The 24,895-nt window shown below is 34.8% G+C and overlaps 3 protein-coding genes across 3 annotated transcripts; 2 read left to right on the plus strand and 1 right to left on the minus strand.

The window, feature by feature from the left end:
* Positions 1 to 665: 665 nt before the first annotated feature.
* Positions 666 to 1,421, minus strand: LOC122403758 (secreted RxLR effector protein 161-like). The gene has a single exon (XM_043407490.1). The coding sequence runs from the start codon at positions 1,419 to 1,421 to the stop codon at positions 666 to 668; it is 756 nt and encodes a 251-aa protein (XP_043263425.1).
* A 5,053-nt stretch (positions 1,422 to 6,474) lies between these two features.
* Positions 6,475 to 11,871, plus strand: LOC122403759 (odorant receptor 13a-like). Its single transcript, XM_043407491.1, has 8 exons — positions 6,475 to 6,591; positions 6,665 to 6,785; positions 7,979 to 8,243; positions 8,901 to 9,023; positions 9,131 to 9,221; positions 9,298 to 9,434; positions 10,046 to 10,178; positions 11,821 to 11,871. Exons 1-8 carry the CDS (start codon positions 6,475 to 6,477, stop codon positions 11,869 to 11,871), a joined length of 1,038 nt encoding a protein of 345 aa, XP_043263426.1.
* Positions 11,872 to 12,915: 1,044 nt separating this feature from the next.
* Positions 12,916 to 21,490, plus strand: LOC122403755. Its single transcript, XM_043407485.1, has 9 exons — positions 12,916 to 13,059; positions 13,465 to 13,590; positions 13,664 to 13,784; positions 17,980 to 18,241; positions 19,109 to 19,231; positions 19,493 to 19,583; positions 19,656 to 19,792; positions 19,943 to 20,075; positions 21,361 to 21,490. The coding sequence occupies exons 1-9, from the start codon at positions 12,916 to 12,918 to the stop codon at positions 21,409 to 21,411; spliced, it is 1,188 nt and encodes a 395-aa protein (XP_043263420.1). The 3' UTR covers positions 21,412 to 21,490.
* The last annotated feature ends 3,405 nt before the right edge of the window (positions 21,491 to 24,895 follow it).

The following is a 24,895-nucleotide window of genomic DNA, read 5'->3' on the forward strand; positions in this document are numbered from 1 at the left end:
TGTGGAATCCAAACTTCAAGCTTTGACACAATATTCTATCTATTATATCTATTTCTTATATAATATAGAATAATATATTATAGATTATAGAATTATAGAATTATATATTATAGAATATTATATCTATTTCTTTCAAATTTGTATGAATCGTTGATGTTAGTATGTTTAAAATTTCAGAAATCTCCTTTACTGACAAATTTTGTTTGTTTTCAATTAAATTACAAAGGACGCCGCACAGATCTTATGGAAATGGGCCCCGGTTAAATTACCTGAACTTTTGATACGATGTAGTTCATGATGTCTTGATGAAAAGTTCCAATGGGCCCAAGCTTGTAAATTGAACAGTTTCCAAGATACGAGGGATCAAAAATCAATAATAGTACGTCTTATTCTAGACTACCACGTTTGAGCATATTTGAGTGTAAGAAGTGTGGGAGGAATTTGGTAGTCAAATTAAATGAGCCTCTTTCTGTTTAACAAATTAACGTATATATATTTTTCACAATGTTCTCTCCACGTGTGCATCACACTCTCTCCATACATGGGACTTCCGCGCGTCCCCCTCTCGCGCCCCAGCGTTGCCAACATCCACACTCATTCATTCCCCACTCACTCACCAGGCATACCACACAATAAAAATAACCCTACACTCACCCCCCTTGGTTTTATTTGTTATTAACATCCATGAAACCTTTAACATTCTTCAACAAGTTGGGTCCGCTCAAAGCCTTAGTCAAGCAATCCGCCTTCATCCGATCACTTGGAACATGTAATACTTGCATGTTATCTCTCTTTACAGCTTCTTTAATAAAATAACATTTTCGATTCAACAATTTGGATTTAGTTTTAAAATTGCCCCCATTCGCTAACTTAACTGCATTCAAGCTATTACACCTAACTTCCTTTCTTAATTCTTTTCCCAATCCTATCACATTCAACAGTCTATCAGTCCATATCACTTCTTTCACACCTTCTATCATCGCTTCCATCTCACTTTCCGTTGATGACAATGCCACGACAGTTTGTTTTTTGCATTTCCAAAAAATCAAATCACTATTTCTATAGATTAATACTCCTGTAAAAGATTTTGCATCTCTTGTTTTATCCCATGACGCGTCAGTTTCACAAACGATTTCATTCCTGGAGCACTTATTTCCAAATGTTAGCTGATAATCAATTGTGCCTCTCAAATATCTCAGCACTCGTTTTAATCCTGTCATGTGCATCTCTCTGGGATCAGTGTTGAATTGTGACAGGCAGTTTAGTGCATATGAAATATCTGGTCGTGTGTGGGCACTCAAAAACATTAGTCTCCCCATGAGCTCTTGATAATCTTTTATGTTGCATCTTTTGCTTGTTTCATAATTATCCATCTTCACGTCTAGGTCTATTGGAGTTGTAGCCGTATTGCATTCTCTCATCCCGTACATTTAAAATAATTTCTTTATGTATTCTCTTTGATGTACATGTATAATTCTTTTCTCTTGATCAATTTGTATTCCCAGTATACTTTTTGCTTCACCTAAATCTTTTATATCTAACCTTTCTTTTAATTTTTTCTTGTACTTGTCTTCAATTTCATCGCTATTCGATACCACTATTATGTCATCCACGTGAACGCCGAAAAACAATAGGTCATTTCCTTCCTTTTTATAAAACAAACATGGATCCTCTCTTGATTGACATAATCCGCTTTCTATGAACACTTCTGTCATATACTCATTCCAGCATCTTCCTGCCTGCTTCAGCCCATATATGCTTTTCTTTAATTTGCACACTTTGTTTTGATTTGCCTGATATCCCATCGGCGGTTCCATATACATATATTTCCTCTTGTAAAACTCCATGCAAAAAAGCAGTTCTGACGTCGTACATTTTTATTTTTCTCCCATTTTCGGTACTTATGCTATATAGTAGTCTAATTGTTTCCGTCCGAACAACTGGAGCGAAGGTCTCGTCATAATCAAATCCAGGACGTTGTCCACATCCTACAGCCACCAAACGTGCCTTATAACGCCGTTCACTCGTACTCGAATCTTCTTTTATATTAAAGACCCATTTACTGTTTATGATTTTTTATTGCTTGGACGTGGTACAATATCCCACACATCATGTCTCATCATGGATTTCATTTCTTCGTCTATTGGTTCTTTCCACTTGCTCCAGTTATCGGATTCTTTGGCTTGTTGTATACTCTTTGGTATTACTTCATCAATTATTAACATTGCTAAATGTTGATTTTTTATTCTCTCTGATCTCCTAACATCTCTTTCTTTGACTCGTTGCTCTTCTTCCTCTCGTGCTTGTTGTTTCCGTAATTCCATGACTTCTCTGGTCGTTCCTAAAGGTCTTCCTCTATCTCTTATTTCTATACGATTTCCGTCTTCATTTTCTCTCAGTAAGTCATCTTCATCACTATCCATTTCTTCAATTGCATTTTCATCATCACCACTCCTTGTTCCGCTTGTCACTTCTATGTTTTCTTCAATTTCGTCATTTAGTTCAGTTTCTTTGTACTGATTCTCAAAGTCTAGTCCCTCTATGATCACAACATCATTTCCTTCATGTTCCTCTCTCTCCTTAATTTTCAATAATTCTCCTCCACTCCTACTTTCATCAAACTTCACATCACAATCACTTCGGATTTTTTCCATGTGCGGAATATATACTCTGTATGTATTGTTTGCTGCATATCCTACAAATACTCCTGTATTTGTCTTCGGGTCAAATTTTTGTCTCGACCCTTCCTTATTCGATACGTATGCAACACAGCCAAACCTTTTCATGTACTTTATATTTGGTCTTCTTCCATACCATAATTCATATGGCGTCCTTCCATGAACATTTGATTTAATCCTGTTCCTTATGTGTACTGCCGTACATACAGCTTCACCCCAGAAATCTAGTGGCATTTTTGAGTCTGACATCACGGCTCTTGTCATCTCTATCACCGTTCTATTCCCTCTTTCTGCAACTCCGTTGCATTGTGGCGTTCTTGCTGGACTGAACTCATGTTTTATGCCTTTTGACTGCAACCATTCTTCCAGGTCTTTCCCAATAAATTCTCCACCATTATCGGAACGAATTGCTTTCAACTTCCTCTCAGTTTCGTTTTCTCTCAAAACGACCAATTTTTTTAATTCATTTGCCGCTTCACTTTTTTCCTGTCACAATGATACAAAAATTACTCTCGAATAATCATCAATTATCGTAAATATGTAATTCCTTCCGCCTCTTGTTGAGGGTTTGATGGGCCCAATTAGATCCATGTGCCACAGTTCCATTATATTACTAGCTCTCCTTTTCACAATTTTTGGATGGACTTTCCTGCACGCCTTTCCTTCAATGCATGAATCACATTGAACGTCTATTTTATTTTTTTCTTCCATCCCCACAACCAGGTCTTCATTCTTCATTTCTTCTATTACTCTCTTGTTTGCATGTCCGAGCCTTTTGTGCCAAATATCATCTTCTTTTATTGTTGCTGCTTTTTCTTTATTCACACTCTTTGATTTTACATAATACGCATTCCCTTCACGTACAGCTATCATTTGTGTTTCATCCTCATTCTTATATATAATTGCACCATCTTTGTCAAATAATACTTTGTATCCATTATCAGTAACCTTTGCAACTGATAGTAGATTTGCATTTAAATTGGGAACATACAATACATTTTTTAATCTTACTTTGTTTTGAATCTCCTGTTGTTTCATGACAATTTCTCCTATTCCGCTTGAAATCAGCTTCTTTCCCTCTTTATCTGCCATAGTTACTTCTCTCTTTTCTTGTTCCATCACTTCAAAAATTCTCGCACTGTTTACCATATGACTTGTCGAGCCAGAGTCTAATACCCACATTAAGTCTTCTTTTATTGTTCTCTCCATAGATATTTTCTCATTTACCTGCAATACAGTCTCACCATCGGTTTGCATCATTGCTTCTCCTCTTCCACGTACATGGGAATTGTATCTTCCTCTACCAATTCCTCGATTATTACCTCGATTTCCTCTTCCTCGTGTTGATACAAACCTTTTAGGCTTTTTACATTCTGCTGCAATGTGATTATGTCCTTGACAATTGAAACATTTTAATTTACTATAACATTCCTCTGCCATATGCCCTTTTTCCCCACAATTATAGCAATATGTTTCACTCTTTGGTTTCTCTCTCACCTCCCTTACGCTTTCATTGTCTCTTCCAGCCCTTTCTCCCCTTCTCTTTTCCTTACGTAGCTCTTCTTGTTTTAGTGTGTACCTTATATCATTGATGGTCACATCTCTCTGGCACTCTAACACTCTTACATTTTGGTCAAACTCTTGTCTCAAACCCTTCAAAACATACATTCTTAGTTCATATTCCTCTATTGACTTACCTAAGAGAATACATTGATTTTTTAGGGCCTCGGCTCTGTTTATATATGCATCCACACTTTCCTCTTTCTTCATTTGTAAATTTGACAACTCACTCAAGAATCTCGCTTTTAATTGCTCTGTCTCAGCTGCCATATTATTTTTAATTGAGTGCCATAATTTGTCTGCATTCCTTTCATGACTGTATCTTAAAAGTTGTGCCTTAGTCATTGTGTTTAAGATAATTGTCCTAGCAGCATAGTTGTCATCATCCCATTCGTTCCATGCTTTATATTTAACCTCATAATCAGCATCTTCTTCTTCAGGTTTCTTCAGTGATTTCACCCCTATGATTTTTTTCCATAGTTTTTTAGACCTCAATATTCCTTCTATCTTTTCACACCACAGGAAATAATTTGTATCATCTAACGGTTCCACCGACGCTATATTCCAGCTTTCCGCCATTACGCAGCACGTGTTGTTCTTCTCTTTATTGTTTATTCTCACACATAAAAAACACTTTATAAACTACGAACCACTCTCTGCTACCACTTGTGGGAGGAATTTGGTAGTCAAATTAAATGAGCCTCTTTCTGTTTAACAAATTAACGTATATATATTTTTCACAATGTTCTCTCCACGTGTGCATCACACTCTCTCCATACATGGGACTATGGGACTTCCGCGCGTCCCCCTCACGCGCCCCAGCGTTGCCAACATCCACACTCATTCATTCCCCACTCACTCACCAGGCATACCACACAATAAAAATAACCCCACAAGAAGTACTGTTGTACACTGTCCATTTATTTGACACCTTAAAACTCAGTAGTTGTACTGTGGGCCCTTAAATATTATCCTTTGACCCCCTGGCCCTCTGCCTCTTATTCAGGAGTCAAAATAAAAAAACGTCAAAAAAGTAAAAAATGGTTCTCTTTTTCATTGTACAAACATGAAGCACCGTCGACATTGGCATTATTCAGTATGCACCATGAGGAGGTTGCTCGATCGGATTTTGCACACCATGTGGCCCTGGACAGGACCGTTTTTATAGTTCTCTCTATTCGACCATAAGAATCTCAACATTCATATTGTCTTGATGGTCTCTATTAGCGGCATTTCTGGTCGTATTTAGAAGATAGTTACAGTTCATTTTTAGGAATGTGAGAAATAAGAACTTGATGTTTGGAACGATTCCGAAATCGTGAATAAACTTTTAGTCTTCTAAGGCTGTTATCTGTCAACGAAGTGCCAATTTACGCTAATAGAGGGCAACAAGACAATATGAATGTTGAGATTGTCATGGACAAATAGAGAGAACTATAAAAACGGTCCTTTTCAGGGCCACATGGTGTGCAAAATCCGATCGAGCAAATTCCTCGTGGTACACACTGGGTAATGCTAATGTCGACGGTGCTTCATGTTTGTACAATGAAAAAGAGAACCATTTTTTACCTTTTTGGCATTTTTTTATTTTGACTCCTGAATGGGAGTCAGAGGGTCAGAGGGTCAAGGGGTAATATTTAAGGGCCCACAGTACAACTACTGAGTTTTAAGGGGTCAAATAAATGGACAGTGTACAACAGTGCTTCTTAAACTCAAATATGCTCAAACGTGGTAGTCTAGAATAAGGTGCACTACTGTTGACTTTTGATCCCCCGTATCTCGGAAACTGTTCAATTTACGAGCTTGGGCCCATTGGAACTTTTCATCAAGACATCATGAACTACATCATATTAAAAGTTCAGCTAATTTAACCGGGGGCCATTTTCCATAAGATCTGTGCAGGGTACTTTTATCCTCGCGAATTTCAGAATATCGAACGGCACCAACTTATGGGACGACCTAATATATTTATCAATAGTATTGTAAAAATTCATTGTAGACTTCGTAAACTGAACCCTAAGATCAATAGTAGGGATTATTAATAAATCAATCAAAACTGATTTACGAATATTACAATCATTAATCAATAGTAACACTGACTTTGAAATACGATAACTTAAAAAGTGTTACACTTAAAATAAAAATTATTTTACGAAAATGTTACATGGTTATGTGACATTGTTCGCTCTTAGCAATTTTTCACGTAATGGTGTGTTTGAGTTTTTAGGGTGGCGGAATGGTAACAGCGTTTAATGTAGGTGACGTTGATTCGTTCATGGAAAGTTTTGCACCTTTCATCATCAGCTGTATGTGTACCGCCAAATTTTTCAACTTTATTTTTAACGGCGAACAGGTATGTCCTCCATATTTTGCGTACCAGTTAACATCGAACGATCGCGTAGAATGAACTTAAACTCCGAATACAGATGAGGAGTCTTTTGAACATGATGAGAGACGATTGGAAGATATACTCGGCATCGAGTAATGAACTCGAAATTCTCTCCCGACATTATGCAGTGGGGAAAAGAATTACACTTAACTATGCAAGTAAGGTTGTTTTAGTTTTAAAAAATCATTTAATAATTCACAATCACAATGTACGATTGATATTTAATAGTCTCTAAATTGTATAATCGACTAACCTAAATACAACATTTTTTATTTAAACTGAACATTATCATGTCGATTGGATGCGACACAAATAGGCTACATCGCGGTAACCCGCAAAGATAAATACAGGGTGGTCTGTGCAACTTGTGCACTTTTATAACTTCCAAAGTATGCGTTGCTCAACTGTATAAAAACGTTGCATGGTTTTAAACGGTATACTATGTACACATCTATTAATATATACTGAGAGTTTAATAATCTATATGTTATTTATGGGTTTATCGAATTCCTAATCAATTTATAAATATATAAGCTTTGTTTTTTTAAATGACATACTATTCTTCTTATACCAAACTATGGAAGAATATCAAATTCTGAGTAAAAAAGTGTTAATCTGCATTGGCCCTAAACCTAATAATTAATGAGCAATTTCACTTTATTTTTTATTTCTTCCTAATTTTCACTGTTCTGTAGAAATATGTGATAAGGTTGAGTGTTCAATTTGATATTTCGCTAAGAAAACTTTCAAGAAACAAAGTCACATTACTTATTAGTTATTACTTTTAAAATATTCTTCCATATTTGGGTATAAAATGTATAGTATTCCACTTAAAAAACCAAAGTTGGCATTCAAATCTCCGAGATGCCTTTGCCTACAAAAGAGACAAATGCAATACATAGTGTACCCCTTCAAACTATGCAACTTTTTTATATAAAATTTTTTTGATCAATGCATGCTTTGGAAGTTATAAGCCATCCTGTATATCTAACGAAATGTTAATTTTTTAAACATGGTGCCCTAATGATTTTTTACGTAAAATTACCTGGGCAGTCCATTCCGGTAAATAAAAATATGCAATTTAATTTAAAAACAAATGCATCTGCGTTTTTCTGGTACATCGTTGCACATATGAAAAAAATAAAGTTGCAGAAAAATAGACACTATCATACCATTCAACTTTTCCCTCTACAGTTTCTTTTTCTATCTGTTACCTAATTCGAGATACAACACTGTATAAAAGTACAGAAAATCCCAAATTTCATCAGCACCAACTACTTTAGAAGATCGAAAGAATGCCTTGAAACTAACAGAAACGATCGTTTGATTTGTAACGTATTAATAATAACAGCTTTTCTATACGGATCAATGACACCCTTTATGATGATGCCATCGCTACAGAATGCAGCTAGCACTTTAGGGTTCTTCAATCTTTCCGGCGAACGAGCGCCGCTGATGTATCGCGTTGAACATTTCGTGGACGCGGAGAAATATTACTATCCTCTGCTGATCCACTCATACTTTGGCACCGTGGCATTTATCACAATCGTCGTCGCTTGTGATTCGATGATACTACTTTACGTTCAACACGAGTGCGCGCTTTGCGAGATTTTAAGGTGAGAACGTAATTTCTAGTCCAGCTGTCACAAAATATTCAAATGTTAGTTGATAATGTTTTTGATAAGGGGTCTTTATATTTATGCAAAATTACATTATTTTGGACGAATATTTGATAACCCATGTAATGAAAAATTAAAAATTTTGTACAATTTATAAATTATAATAAATAATTTATGTTATAATTTTATTAGTTAATTTTTTCGTTTTAATTGTAAATTTTTAATTGCCAGTGTTGTGTATAAAATTAAAATTGATATAAATAATATTAATACTCCATTTAATTTGGAATTGCTCGTAAAATAGAATAAGCAAATAAAAAATATCATTCTGGTTTAATATGTTTTGGAGTAACTATAAGACTTGCTATAATAAAATTATGAGGATCTCTTAAATAATATGGAAATTGTGTAATAACAACAAAATTAATAAATAAAATTACAATAAATCCTAATAAACCTTTAATCAAAAAATATGGACGAAAAGGAATTTGAGTAATATTTTTATTGAATCCTGTAAGATTATTTGATCCATTAACATGTAAATAAAATAAATTTATAATTCATAAATTATAATAAATAATGTAGAAAAAATAAAAGATTTTTAATTCGTTTTAAATCGTTGCATAATGAAAATGATGATTTACAATTCTTTAGAGATCGACTACGAAACTTCGTGGATCATGACAATATGGACATAGAGTTGCACCCCAGCAAACACGAAGACAGACCGTACAAAAATGCCAGAACCTGCATAATGTTGCACAAACACATAATCGAGTTAGTATTGATATTTTTTTTACAGTATATACTTTGAAATTATTTTGGCTTGAAAAAAACATGGACTTTCGAAAACCATTCTCCAACTATGTTTCATAATATTAAAGATTTGCTCAAAAAATCGAGAATGCAAACACGGTGTCATTCTTGTTCCAATTGGGATTCAATTTGATGGGTGTCAGCTTCACTCAGTTCCAGGTCAGTGATAGGTTCAGAATAATTTTTACATTTTACCAGCGATTTTATGATTATCAGTCATTTATTTTATAATTAGGCAATAGCAAATTTAGACAGGCCAAACAAGTCTCTCAGCTTTGGTTCGTTTACGACTTCCTTGTTAAGTATTCTTTTACTCGACAGTTGGCGGGGACAACAAGTTTTAGACTCCACTGACAACATATTCGAATACACGTAAGAATCTTCATAGCGTATACTTTTTGGAAATAGATGTAAGAAAAAAAATTATTTAAGACTGTTAAAAATATGTAGTAAATGTTACTTTTGTTTTTGTGTGGTTGGCTGCATTGCCGTATGCCCCCTTTCTTATGTTTTTTTGGTGTGTCGGTTGTTGAGAGTGTGTGTGTGTGTTCCCACGAGGATGGTACAATGTGCTTCGAATTATTACAGTCTTTTTGTTTGTTATCTTTCTTTTCTTTTCTAAATTAATAAACAAATATTGCACAAATTGAGTTTATTTTCTTTAATTCTAACAAAGACAAATTTTAATAATTTAGATAAATTTTAAATAGCATTTATGTTATTAGTAGTTTTAGATTACAAATCTGTTCCCTCTACTTTGTTCGACTAGTCCACTGCTTTAAAAAATAAACAACGAATTATTTCTTAATTTGATTATTTGAACCTTTGTTATTCAACCGAGAAAATTATGATTATTAAAAAATGTCTTTGTTAAGAATTTTGAAAGGATTTATAGAATTTGAGGAAAGGATTCAGATGGTTTGAGGCATAACAAAAAATTCACGCGGTAGAACATCGGTTAAATTGTAGATTTATGTTTTCAGGACAAGCGGAAAATGGTACCAATCATCTATGAATTCTAAAAAACTTCTAAGTATTATGTTAACAAAGAGTGTAGTGCCTATTAAATTAACAGCTGGCAGACTCTACACATTAAATTTAGAGAACTTCACCGCGGTAAGGTTTACCATAAGTCGGCTATACAGGGTGTTCTGGGAAAAAATTTGAATGGGAGATTCTAGAGGCTAAAATAAGACGAAAATCAAGAATACCAATGTGTTGATCGAAACTTCGTTAAAAAGTCATTAAAACATTAAATTAAAAAATTTCAAATCATTCTAAAAAAATTATTTTTGGTTGCGGGTGGCAATTACAATCATTTTTGGTGAATAGACATACCTCCGAAATCCTACGCACTTTCGAGAAAAAAATTCAGTAGGTGGATAAATTTTTCGGTGAAAAAAAAAATTTCAAATCGTTCCGAAGCAATTATTTTTAGTTGTTCGAGTCGATTACAATTATTTTTGGTGAGAAGAAATACACCAGAAATCTTATACACTTTCAAGAAAAAAATTCCTAATCGAAAATATAATGTATGGACAGAAATGTTCCCCGAAAATTTCATGTGAATGTTTAAAATATTGTAACTTCTGAACGGGTTGGAGGATTTCAATGTTTCAAAATGCAAACAACGCGTATTTTGGTGAAGAATACGTAGAAATTCTAAGAATATTCTAAGAAAAATGGACCAATTTTCAAACGGCCATAACTCATTCAATAGTAAATATATTGCAATGAAATTTTTTTCTGAAGTAATGCTCATGGGTACCTATAAAGAAGTATTAAACAATATTTCCGTACAGCGTCACACAAGTTTATATTTTTAATTTTTTTAATTTTTCGAAGAAATTAAAAAGTTTGAAATTGTAAGATTTCACATTAGGGCGACTCACATTGGGTCATACGCCTCTGTCGTTGACACATTGGGACCATCTGTTTGCGACTGCGCGCTAGCGGTTCTTCTACGCTACGATGTGTGCATTTTCTCTCCGCGCCTACGACATTTTTTGCTTTGTATCATTAATAAATACTCTTTATTAATTAACTCCTTTTGTTCTTCCGAGTCTTCTAATTAGAGCTGCCCCTCCAAACAGAAATTATTCTGAAAAAATTATTTTCGGTTGTGGGAGTGAATTACAATCATTTTTTATGAATAGACAGACTTCCGAAATCCTACGCACTTTCGAGAACAAAATTCGAGTAGGTGGACAAATGTTTTAACAAAATTAAAAAATTTTAAATCGTTCTGGAAAAATTATTTTTGATGCAGGGGTCAATTACAATCATTTTTGGTGAATACATATACCCCCGAATTCCTACGTATTTTCGAGAAAAAAATTCTTTACCGAAAATATACTCTGTGGCCAGAAATGTTTTCCCGAAATTTCATGCGTATGTTTAAAAAAACATTTGTAATGATTCCAAATTCAAACAATGTTTATTAGTGGAGCTGCAGGGCTCAAAAAAAATGGGCTGAAAAAATACATTGGATGTACTACTATCGCGCGCTTGCAGCTGTTCGCAGTTTATCGTTCAACAGTCGAAACTTTAAACGTTAATAACTTTTTACCAAAGCCTTAATCAACAAATTGCTATTCTTGATTTTCGTCTTATTTTGATCTTTAGAATCTTCAATTAAAATTTTTCTCAGAGGCATCCAAACACCCTGTATACACATTCAGACACCCGGTATACAACATTACTACATTAAAATATTCGGCAGTCTTGGAAATTATAATGTTTTAAAATGTTTTTGAAGGTTGTAAAAACATCATTTTCATATTGCATGGTTTTGTGCTCCTTTCAGTGAGTATCAAATAACCAGTAACGAGTATCAATGTCTGTTAACAAGACGAGATGTAGAAAGAACGGAAGGAACGAATCGATAAGAATGGAATGCATTATAAGGTCGATTGAATTATATTACATGTTTACTTAAAATAAAAACAGAACAATTCCCATCGTTTGTATTGTTTATATTTTTTATAATATGTGTATATAATTGTAGGTAAGTTTGGATACCATTTTAAATTGAAATTGTATCTCGTTTTGTAAATTATTTATTTTAGAACGATTTTCATTTTCGACGACATTTTACTGTATTTTCCATAAACAGGAATCAGGATTAAATAATAGAATTCGAAGAAAAGAATGGAGCTTACCTTTTACACTCGTTGAAATCACTGGAATTCTCGAAGTCGTTGCATCCGCGGCAGCTTCGAATCATGAAATTACACGTGTGTCTAAATAGAGAAAAGGAAACAGTTAAATAAAAGGCAAAATAGTAGGTCTTATTGTACATATAATTTAAAAATAAAAAAAAACGATACGATAGAGAAAAAAAATCACACCAAAAAATCATTTACAGTCGGAACTGTATCGTTTAATTATCGTTAAAGAAAATAACGAATGTGAACACTTTTAGTTCGTAACAACGTCGTAGCCACTTTGTACTTTCCATATTACGCGCTTCGATACATTCCGTGTCCCGAAGAAACGTCTGATTTCCCCTTAGCTTTTGATTCCGTATGCATAAACAACAGGTACACGGAGAATTCTTAACATTTCTTTCCAAACGTTCGATTATTTCACGGAGCTTGGTAACTATCAGAGTAATAAAAAAAAAAATTTGCAATCTAAACCATCCTTTGTGCTTTCACCCTTCGTAATAGCTCTGTGTGAATGATTAAATGTACCAATTTTGAGCAATTATCCCCTGAGTGTGCCTGACAAACGGACTGTGTAACGAGTCCGTAATCATGTCTTGCGCATGAGCGTCGTCGATATTTTACGCGAAAAGTTCTAAGGGCAGTTGTTGAGCAGGAGGAACCGAAGAAGCATCGAAATGGATGGAATGGAAAGTAGCCAGTATGAGTACTTACGTGTTAATAAATATTTTTTGAAAATCATCGGCCAATGGCCTTATCAATCGACCCTGGAAAAGATTTTGATCGGAATAGTTTTTATCCCAACCATTGCTCTTCAAACGATCCTTCAGGTAATACTATTTTCCGAATCGCATGTATACGTATATAGTATTTATCATAATATTTTATTTTATTCTTCAACAACAAAGGTATCAAATTATTTTCGCGAATTTTTGCTTAAAAGCTAATGGCTCGAGAAAGAAGGCATTTTTCAAGAATTTTTCTTTGCTAAATCAACAATGATATTCAGACCGTCCTTTTTTCGAAATATTTATCGATCTGTTAACAAACGTTAATAAATATTTTCAGTAAAATTCTCTCGATGGAGATTAATGTTTAAAATTGATATCCACGATCGAAATATTTCAACATAAGTTGACAAAATGGCCTCTAAAGAAATTTGATCTATTTTTCAAAATTTGTCGAAAGTGTTCGTACTTTTAGCCGTCGGTGCTAAATGGCGCACGGATTTACAGGGTGGCGGAATGATAACAGCGTTCAACGTAGGCGATATCGATACGTTCATGGAAAGTTTTGCTCCTTTTGTAATTAGCTGGATGTGCCTCGCCAAATTTACCAATTTTATTTTCAATGGTAGTCAGGTACGTTTTCCACATTTCTGATATCGGTTAACATGGAACGATCGCGTCGAATGAACGTAAACTGCTAATACAGATGAAGAATCTTTTGAACATGATGAGAGACGATTGGAAGATGTTTTCAGTATCGAGCAACGAACTCGACATTCTCTCGCGACATTATGGAGTAGGGAAGAAAATTACCTTTAATTACGCAGGTAATGTTGTTTTATTTTACGCAATTTGAATTAAAAAAATATTATAATTCATTGAACTAGACTGTAGAACATAACTATAGCACCGGTGACATTTTTAAGATTTTTATAATTTAAAAGAATAATTCAAAGAAAGTAATTGTATAACATAACGAAGCATTGTAAATAATAAACTTCAGTCGAAACATAGTGGAAAACTATAGCACCAACTGTGTATTTAGTTTTGTCTCTTACTGTAAATAGTTTGGATAGATTCTTCGAGAAAATGTAAAGAAAAAGAATGGCCTTTTTGAAAAAGTTTATGGTAGAATACCCCTTTAAATATTGGTTTGACAACTAAGTAATTGCGGATTTTTTTAATAAAATAAAAGACAATTTTTTCATGGAATGAAATAACTTTATTTAGTAATGTAATTTCCATGTCCATTTTTAACAATGATCTTTTGCCATCTTTCAGGCAACATCATAAAACTTCTGGTTTTTATCGGCATAAAACTGAACCAAGCGCGATTTAATATCATCATCGTTATTGAGATTTGTACCATTCAAGAAATTTTGCAAAGAACAAAACAAATGATAATCTGACGGTGCAAGGTCAGGACTATACAACATGGTGGATGTGGCAACACGTTCCAACCAAGCTCCAATAATTTTTATCGAGTTACCAAATATGTGTGTGGTCTTGCATTGTCAAGGTGGAACACAATACCTTTACGATTTATCAATTCCGGTCGCTTTTCTTGAATTGCATTATTCAGTTTGGTTAGTTGTTGAATGTACACATCTGAGTTGATCGTTTGGTTGTGTGGTAAAAGTTCAAAGTAGACGATTCCTTTGTAATCCCACCAAACTGATAACATAATCTTCTTACACGAATATCAATTTTGATTGTCGTTTGAGCTGGTTCATCTTGCTTGCTCCACGATCTTTTTTTTTCCATTGATATTGTTGTAAAGAACCCATTTTTCATCTCCAGTTATGAATCTTTTTAAAAATGGATCATTTTCGTTGCGTTTCATAAGCAAATCGCAGATGTTAATGTTAAGCGAATTTCTTTGAGCTCACGAAGAACCCATACATCGAGTTTCTTTATACAGGGTGTTCGGCCACTCTTGGGAAAAATTTTAAAGGGAGATTCTAAAGGCCAAAATAAGACGACAATTAAGAATATCAAATTCTTGGCTTCGTTAAAAAGTTATTAAAAAATTGAATTAAAAAATTTCAAATCATTCTGAAAAAATTATTTTTGGTTGTGCGGGACTATTACAATCATTTTTGGTCATTACACATACCCCTGAAATCCTACCCACTTTTGAGAAAAAAATTTGAGTAGGTACTGAAATTTTTAGACAAAATTAAAAAATTTCAAATCATACTAAAAAAATTATATTTAGTTACAGAGGTTAATTACAATCATTTTTGGTGAATAGACATATCCCGAAATCCTACGCACTTTCGAAAAAAAAATTCTTTACCGAAAATCTAATGTGAGGCCAGAAATGCTTTCATGCGAATCTTTAAAATGTCATAACTCCTGAACGAATTGGAGGATATTAATTTTTCAGAATGCAAACAACGCGTATTTTAGTGTAGAATATGTGGAAATTCTAACAATAGTGAAAAAGTTATTTCTTGATGCCATAAAGTGAGAAAAACCCCATTAAAATGATTCAATTTTCAAACAGCCATAATTCCTACAATAGTGAATGTATTTCAATGAAACTTTTTTTTGATGTAGAGCTCATGGGTACTTACAAACAGGTATTAGACAACTTTTCTTTGGGTGGTCAAACAAAATTATTAAAAATCAAAAACGAATTTTTAAGAAAAACCGACGGGGGGTAGGTGTACATTTTTCGGCGAAAAAAAATTTCGAATCGTTCTGAAAAAATTATTTTCAGTTGCGGAGATCAATTGCAATCATTTTTTATGTGTGCACATACCCTCGAAATTCTGCGCATTTCCGAGAAAAAAATTCAGGAAGGTAGACGAATTTTTCGACGAAATTGACAATTTTCAAATCATTATTTTCAGTTGTGGAGTTCAATTACAATCATTTTTGGTCATTAGACGTACCATCGAAATTCTGCGCATTTTCGAGACAAAAATTCAGTACGGGCGGAACTTTAAATGCTAATGACTTTTTAATGAAGCCTCCATCAACAAATTAGAATCTTCGATTAAAATTTTCCCCAGGGGTGGCCAAACATCCTGTATAAACCAGTTGTTTTAAACGCTTTTCAATGCATGTATATGTTACAGTGAAACACCGAAATCTGGAGAATGTCGACTTTCACCGGTGAATGTCAACATTCACATAGTCGCTTAGTGTATGTCCGAAATATTTGCTAAACACCCTTATTTCTGACTTACACCGGTAAATGTTGACATTCACCATGCACTAATGGTGAGTGTTGAACATGTTGGAGATTTATATTTTCTTCTCCGTAATTCAGTCGCTATAAAACGTCACAAGGGTGACGTAACTTTTTCGCCTCTCTTTCTGAAAGGATCTAACCCAGACCTAACCCAGACCTAACCCAGACCTAACCCAGACCTAACCCAGACCTAACCCAGATCTAACCCAGATCTAACCGAGATCTAATCCAGATCTAACCCAGACCTAACCCAGACCTAACCGAGACCTAACCCAGACCTAACCGAAATCTAATCCAGACCTAACCCAGACCTGACCCAGACCCTAGATTTGGGTTAGGTCTGGATTAGATCTGAGTTAGGTCTGGGTTAGGTCTGGATTAGATCTGAGTTAGGTCTGGGTTAGGTCTGGGTTAGGTCTGGGTTAGGTCTCGGGCGTCGGGTGACCTGGCGTCCGTGGCGGAGAAATCAGGGGGGGAAGGACACGTCGTCCTTCCCCCCGGGATGAGCCTCGAGAGGCAAGGCGCGGCGGGGGACTCTGTAATGTCTCACTAGAGTTCCCGGTCCCTCGCCGCAGCGCCGGAGGACGGTCACCGTGGGGTTTTAGCCGGTAAGAGTCCGGCACTACCCCGAGGCCCCCCCTACTTAGGGCCTCGAGGTGTCCATGAGGATTTCCCCACGTACAAAAAAAAAAAAAAGGTCTGGGTTAGGTCTGGATTAGATTTGAGTTAGGTCTGGGTTAGGTCTGGATTAGATCTGGGTTAGGTCTGGGTTAGGTCTGGGTTAGGTCTGGGTTAGGTCTGGAATAAGTCTGAATTAAGTCTGGGTTAGGTCTGGGTTAGGTCTGGGTTAGAAAAAGATCACGATTTACTGCAGTATCCATTTAGTATAAATTAGGGTATCGGAAAAAAAATTAAGAAAACGTTGCTCGCGTTATCAAAGCTTGCATAAGACTGACAAAGCTGATTGACTCCCAGCAGAACAAAGGATTTGGCAGGAGAGAGCCAGTCGCTTGTTTTTTGACTCTTCTGTTTTGGACCTCCAGCAGAGCATATCTGTGATTGTCGACACACACCGGAGAGGGTCCGAATGTACAACAATGTAATGAAATATTCGATCTTTCATCGACGTATTTGGTATCTGTTGACATTCACCGGTGAAAGTTGACATTCTCCAATTTCGGTCATTCACGGTAACATATATACGTGATACATCGAGGTTCTCTGCAATCTCATGCGTTATACTATGACGATCGGAATCGATTAATGCTTTAATTTGGTCGTCACCAACTTCAACTTGACGGCACAAAGACTGTTCATCTTTGAGTGAATAATCACCGGAATGAAATTTAGCAAACCAATTTTGACACTGCCGTTCTTTTAAGGCTTCGTCATCGTACACAACAAATAATTTTTTGTGAGCTTGCAATTAGTTTTTCCTTTGAGGAAATAATACAAGGTATGACGAAAATGCTCATTTTGAAGAACGAATAAATCCTTGTTATAACTGTATTATTGGCGTACATGTGCAATGGTGCATCCATTATTTTGTAAAAGTATATAGAAATAGGCCAATGATATCGTTCAACCGACGCCAAAACAAAACTACACGATCGATGAATATAATGTTCTTTCTGAATGAAAATTAAAGTACTAACAGTCAACAATATGGGTTTGTCGTTTCGAATGCATACAAATACGTAACAATTGAACTAAAGTCATCCATCAGTGAAATCTGCAATTACATAGTTGTCAAACCAATAATCAACGAAAAATCCTGAAAGCTGACAGAAAGTACCGTTTAATTTGGAATGTATTGACAGCTTCTCTATACGGAACAATGACACCCTTCATGATTGTACCATCGCTACAGATCGCGGCTGATGCTGTAGGATTCTACAATCTGTCTGGCGAACGACCGCTAATGTTTCGCATTGAACATTTCGTGGATATGGAGAAATATTACTATCCTCTGCTGATCCACTCATACTTTGGCACCCTGGCATTTATTACGGTCGTGGTGGCTTGCGATTCAATGATAGTACTTTACGTTCAACACGAGTGCGGAATTTGTGAGATTTTGGGGTAATGACAGTTTGCAGTTCCTAGGAGGGATCACTTTCTGTGCAACTAGTGATAAATGTGGTGTACTGTTTCAAGAAGCACAACGAAAGCTTATCGCCAGCGTTTTGTCTGTTGTACGCAGTCCTGTATGGAAGTGTGTGTATTTGTTCAAAGTACATGTGAGTAGTTGACAGTTTCTCGTACGTGTATTGCATGTAAACTAATCTTGTCTAGCGTAGTGTAATCGTAGATTAGATGTTTGAACCAGTTGCAATAGTTTCTTAAAAAATATAAATATCTTGAGAACGGTGAGAGATATCGAAAAAATGTTTAAACGAATGTTGCATATTTTATTTATGTTCGCAGGATTGTATGAATAATTTTTTTAATAGTGGTGGCGATTTGAAAAATATTGATTTCGAGTTATTAACGATTGTAGATTATTGTATGTACGTGTCGTATGGTTTAATTCGTCTAATCATGTTCTTTGTAGGTGTTGTTTGAAACAATTTCAAGGACTTTGAAATCTTGAAGGCTTTGACTTTGAGTCAAAACTGAGTTTTGTATTTAAACAATTATGGTGATATTCTAGATTTGAACTCGAATAAAAAATCTGTACATAGTATTACATTAAATAATGAAACCTAATGTAATATTTAATTGCTTTTGATGTATGAGTTTATCTCTAAATAATTTCAAATGTTCCCATATTAAAATTGTTTGCATTGCTTGACTGTAAAATTATACAGTATTTTCACATAAAATAAAAAGTTTTCCATAGCAAGCGTGCTTTATATTTTTAGCAGAAGTACACTATTCTAAACGAATTATGTGTATGAAGTTTTTTAAATCGCTACATAATACAAATGGTGGGTTGCAATTCTTTAGAGGTCGACTGAAAAATTTCGTGGATGGCGACACCAACGATATAGAATTGTATCCTAACAAACACGAAGATAAATCGTATCAAAATACTAGAACGTGCGTAATACTGCACAAACATATAATCGAGTTAGTATTGATTTTATAAAATTATTTCCTGTGCGCTTTTATGTACAGAATGTTGCATAACATCTTCTTCAGCGATAGACAGAGAACATAAATATAATGAAAAATGTTTATATAAACGTATGTGCTTTGTTTTCCATTGTTTATATGTTCCCAATCTATTATTGAAATAGATACGTTATGGAACAATTTGTACGTTCCATTCTAAAAGTTTTTATTTTAAAAAATATCGACCTTCTCCATCCTCTTTTTATTGTATTAAAGATTTGGTAAAACAATCGAGGATGCAAACACGGTGGCTCTCTTCTTCCAATTAGGATTCAATCTGATTGGTGTAAGCTTCACACAATTTCAGGTCGGTTTTGCTTAAACAGCAATTCTCATATTTGGCCAGCGCTTGCATACTGATCATTTGCTTTCTAATTAGGCGGTAGCAAATCTAGCAACTCCGAACAAGTCACTCAGGTTTGGTTCGTTTACGATATGCCTGTTGAGTATCCTTTATCTCGATAGCTGGCGTGGCCAACAAATGTTGGATTCTACCGATCGTATTTTTGAATATACGTAAGAGTCTTTAGAACGTATCATTTTTAGGTCAAGATTAGAAAAGGATAATCTTTTGCCTGTGTCTTCTCGATAATAATTTAAGTTTTAGAATTTCTACGAACTGTATTACCAATAGAGAAATATTGAAATGGAAATCCATGTTTTCAGGACAAGTGGCAACTGGTATTATGCATCTTTGAATTCCAGAAAACTCTTGAGCGTTATGTTGTCGAAAAGCATAAGGCCTATTAAAGTAACAGCTGGAAAACTCTACATTTTTAATTTAGAGAACTTCACATCGGTAAGGTTTTCATTGTCTTTATAATATTATCAATGCAATAGAGTTTCGATTATCCGGTAGGTGGTTATCCGAAATGTCCGAATAACTGATATATTTACCCTGACTATTCTTCCATAAATGTTACGGATTATATTTCACACAAACAAAGAAGTCCCAGTCGTATGCATCCAGCAGTGACGTCGATACTAAACAGTTGACGAATATAAAGCGTAGGAATTTTATATATTTTATTGTTTATTAATTATTTTTATTACTACATTACCCATGGTTGAGTTTATTAAAAATGAAAAACGAATTTTAAAAAAAAATAGACAGGGGGTATGTGCAGAAATTTTTTGGTGAAATTCGACAATTTCAAATCACTCTGAAAAAATTATTTTTCGTTGTGGGGGTTAATTATAATTATTTTTGGTGAATAGACATTCCCCCGAAATCTTGCGCAGTTTCGAGAAAAAAATTCGAGTAGATGGTGAAATTTTTCAGTGAAATTGAAAAATTTCAAATCATTCTGGAAAAGTTATTTTCGGTTGCGGGGATCAATTACAATCATTTTTGGTGAACACACATACCTTCGAAATTGTATGTACTTTCGGGAAAAAGATTCGGGTAGGTGCAGAAATTTTTCGGCAAAATTAAAAAATTTCAAATCATTTTGGAAAATTATTTTTGGTTGTGGGGGTTAATTATAATCATTTTTGGTGAATAGATATACCCCCGAAATCCTACGTCTTCCGAGAAAAGAATTTGAGTTTGTGGATAAAATTTTTCGACAAAATTAAAAAATTTCAAATCGTTCTGAAAAAATTAGTTTTGGTTGCGGGTGTTAATTATAATCATTTTTGGTGAATACATATACCCTCGAAATTCTACGTACTTTCGGGAAGAAAATTCTTTTCCGAAAATATAATGTGTGGCCAGAAATGTTTCTGTAATTTCATTTTCTGTCTCATTTCCTTTTGTGTTCATTTGAGTAATCCGTTGGTAATGTTGCGAGTGACACGAAAGTGGTAATGGGGCTGTAGAGGCCTAGGAAAATGGGCCGAAAAAATACATTGACTGTGAAGTCTACTTGTATATCACGTCTGTGATTATATTCCTTGTTTTTATCACTTCATATGTAGGTATAGTTCAATCATCCGTCATTAACCCAGTCCCAAGTATGCCGGATAATCTGAATTTTACTGTATCCTATTTTATAATATAAGATAAGCGACCAAAATTTCACCAAAAGTACAAAAGTGCATCTTAATATTTAATGAACTCTACTTTCTTAATATTTTTGAAGGTTCTACGAACGTCATTTTCTTACTGCATGGTGCTCTGCTCTTTTCAATGATCATTAAGTAACCAATAACAGATATTAATGTTCGTCGATGAGAAGAGAGATTTGTGGAGAATAAAGAAACGTGTTGACATTATCGGAATGCATTTGTGAAATCGGATCGATATGCATTTACGTGGAATAAAAATAGTTACTTAAATTTGGCACCCTCGTGGCGCCTAAGAGAGCCCCCTTCATCCACTGGTCTTGTCACGGTTTCCATTTAAAAATTTTCGTTTCGAGGCATAGTTCCAAATTATCGCACTCCATGGACAAAAGGTACGAATTTAATGTTCCACGTTCACCGAATCGTACCATATGGTTCTCGGGGGTCGATTCCTTTTCGAACGAAATAGGTTGTCGACACTGAAACCAGCAAACACCGATCTATCAAACACGCGGCACGTGCTCCACCTCCCACCTGGGCCTAATTGATTCTCGTTCGCGGATCTATCGAGGAAGTCGTTCGAAAGTCGATAAAAACTTGTTAACGCTCGTCACAGTGGACGAGGTTATTAATCAAGAACCAATTTTAATCCCCGAACGACCGGATGAATTTCAACGACGACTGAATTGCATTCGTCTCTATTTGTAACGATCAAATTTATTTGTCGACTGAAAAGATTGGTGGACGACGAGCGGAGAGACGAAATAATACATCAACGAAACGATTAGGGATCTGCAACTTTCGAATTGGTAACCATCCGTCGGTGATCGCTCACGATTTACAGATTTCATACAGTTGACACTAGCAGAGGATAATAGCTACTTTTTTTCAATTTTCCATACATTTAGTTTTAATGTAGTAGTAGACTAAGAGTATCAGAATACTAAAACTAATTAATGAGTAACAAGATATACAGAATGTTAATTATTGTATTTACGCTTCTGTTTTAGCTGTATAAGTTTATAAAAAGGAGCATTGCCCGTTACATTGTATTATTCAATAATAATAATAATCAAACTAAGAGTACGAAAACATGGCATTTGAAGAATTAAAGATACACATTACATTAGAATGGGTTCATACAAGAGAGCACAATTGTGTATGCAGCACAATGGGTAATTTTCAAAAACTTTTGTACAAGTTAACTTAGTTTAATAAGTAAATTACTCGCCTTATTTTCATTTAAATCCACTTTAAATCCATAAACACAAGTAACACAGCACATCATGTTGATACTAATGATATTGATGCTGTTTGTATCGAGACCTATTCACAATTGATTTTCTCGACTACGAAATCTCAAATGAAAAAATTGTCGGTTAATTATTGTATTTACGTGTCTGTTTTAGCTGTATAAGTTTGTAAAAAGAAGCATTGTCCTAAGAGTACGACTTTCTTCGGTTCAAGGAAGACATGTTAAAATGACGATAACCTCGAATATTTCAAATATCATTTATAGTAATCGATGCGATCGGTCGAGAATAGTGATCGATCGAAAAATCGGTTAATTCAAGCTCGTTAGTTGTGGTTCGAACAAATCTTCGAACACGAAGTTTGCATATATTTATGTCCCCTTGTCAATGGAATCTTTACTAAATACAATATACAGGTTGTTCGTGCTATTACAAGCTAGCGATTTTTTCGGAAACTATTGTGATTAAAAGAAAATGAGAGAGGAAAAAGATTTATAGTTTTTTTATGATCAATAGGACTGCCTTGTAATAGCATAAACACCCTGTATATTGTGTTTAGAATGATTCCACTAAGGGGACATAAATGTCCGCAAACTTCGCGTTCGAAGATTTGTTTGAACCACAACTAAGGCAAATTACTCGAACTCTCGATCGGTCACTATACTCGACCGATCATATCTGTTGAGATTTTATTGTGGAATGTATGTCTTTAATTAGATATGTTTTATTTTTAATAAGTAATGAGAAAACTAATTAGCTGTACGAAGCGTGTTACATTACATTACAGGCTGATCTACAATCAATGGGTGATCCAGCAGGTGGCGATCGATTACCTGCTCTACTTTATCGACACAAGTGAGATTTACGGTTATGTTTTGTCATGTCTTCCTTGAACCGAAGAAAGTCGTACTTTTAGTTTATTATTATTATTGAATAATGCAATTTAATAGGCAATGCTTCTTTTTACAAACTTATACAGCTAAAGCAGACACGTAAATACAATAATTAACCGACAATTTTTTCATTTGAGATTTCGTCGTCGACAAAATCAATTGTGAATTGATCTCGATACAAATAGCACCAATATCATTAGTATTAACATGATATGCTGTGTTACTTCTGTTTATTGATTTAGAGTGAATTTAAATGAAAATAAGGCATGTAATTTACTTTTTAAACTATCTTAATTCATACAAAAATTTTTAAAAATTGCCCATTGTGCTCTCTGAATTAGATTTGTGTAGTTGTATCATTAATTCTTCAAATGTTTTCGTACTCTTAGTTCGATTATTATATTATTGAATAATACAATTTAACGGGCAATGCTCCTTTTTACAAACTTATACAGCTAGAACAGATACGGAAATATAAAAATTAACCGACATGCATTATTTCTCCGCCATTCGTATGAGTTATTGCAGACTCCTTTTGAGGGTGGCTTAAAAAGATCTATTTCATCGACATGTGTATTGTATAAGGTTATCCAAATTGAGTGTCAAATCTTTATATTGAAATAAAACAGAAACTATTTGAGGTATTTCAGGTTTGTTTATTTTAATATAAAGTCCACTTCATAAGATTAATCATTTTACCCAATTTTTTATTACACTATTACATAATTGGGGTTCTATTTCATTAATGGCGGCTATAATATTGTTTTTTTGCTTGTCAATCGTTTGTGGTTTATCGGCACAAACTTTACTTTTTAAAAAACCTCATAGGAAAAAGTGTAACAGAGTTAGATCGCATGATCTTATGTTCCAGTTGATGTTTCCTTCTCGAGAAATCAGGCGTCGAAAACAAGCTCCAATAAAACTTGAATGTCTATAATAATTTTGTGCAATTTGTACACGTTATTGCACAGTGTAGCGTTCCATGACGATTTGTTTATATTTAGTGATGACGTGTTAATCAAACCGTTTAGCATTCCCATCTGTTAAGAGATATGACACTCAATTTGAATAATCCTATATGTATAATGCAGAAATGCGATTTACGGGGTTACGTATATTGTATTTCGATTTTTACGTAGGAATGTGAAAAGTTGCTCTAATTCTTAACCGTCTATGTTGTTATTTACTAAATGGATTGTCAGCAGAGGTTAGCATAGGATTCTTTGCACGATCTTCAGGAAACGACGATTTTCCCGGGTTAACGGACTTTGTTTCTACGAAGGACTATGCCTTCACGTCCGAGTGCCCCCGGGACAGTTTTTTTCCCCCCGTTAGTCGGCGTTCTTTATCCTAAAATCTTGTGCACTCGGCGGAGCAACACCTTGCTGAGGCTTTCGTCATGCACCCAGTTGTTCGTTGGCGCAGGGCACGCGCCGTGCCCCTTCTTAACAGGGATAGATCCCTTT

The sequence above is a fragment of the Colletes gigas genome, unplaced genomic scaffold (assembly GCF_013123115.1).
Source record: "Colletes gigas isolate AHSC1104 unplaced genomic scaffold, ASM1312311v1 Colletes_gigas_Sc00072, whole genome shotgun sequence".
Taxonomy (NCBI): Eukaryota; Metazoa; Arthropoda; class Insecta; order Hymenoptera; family Colletidae; genus Colletes; species Colletes gigas.

What these genes read in the sequence shown, in the direction of transcription:
- LOC122403758 (XM_043407490.1), bottom strand. Translation starts at nt 1,421, where the DNA reads ATGAGAGAATGCAATACGGCTACAACTCCAATAGACCTAGACGTGAAG.
- LOC122403759 (XM_043407491.1), top strand. Translation starts at nt 6,475, where the DNA reads ATGGTAACAGCGTTTAATGTAGGTGACGTTGATTCGTTCATGGAAAGT. An exon ending in TTATTTTTAACGGCGAACAG is followed by an intron (nt 6,592 to 6,664) that starts GTATGTCCTCCA and finishes CTCCGAATACAG; the next exon opens with ATGAGGAGTCTTTTGAACAT. An exon ending in TTGCACAAACACATAATCGA is followed by an intron (nt 9,024 to 9,130) that starts GTTAGTATTGAT and finishes ATAATATTAAAG; the next exon opens with ATTTGCTCAAAAAATCGAGA.
- LOC122403755 (XM_043407485.1), top strand. Translation starts at nt 12,916, where the DNA reads ATGGAAAGTAGCCAGTATGAGTACTTACGTGTTAATAAATATTTTTTG. An exon ending in CTGCACAAACATATAATCGA is followed by an intron (nt 19,232 to 19,492) that starts GTTAGTATTGAT and finishes ATTGTATTAAAG; the next exon opens with ATTTGGTAAAACAATCGAGG. An exon ending in GATCGTATTTTTGAATATAC is followed by an intron (nt 19,793 to 19,942) that starts GTAAGAGTCTTT and finishes CCATGTTTTCAG; the next exon opens with GACAAGTGGCAACTGGTATT.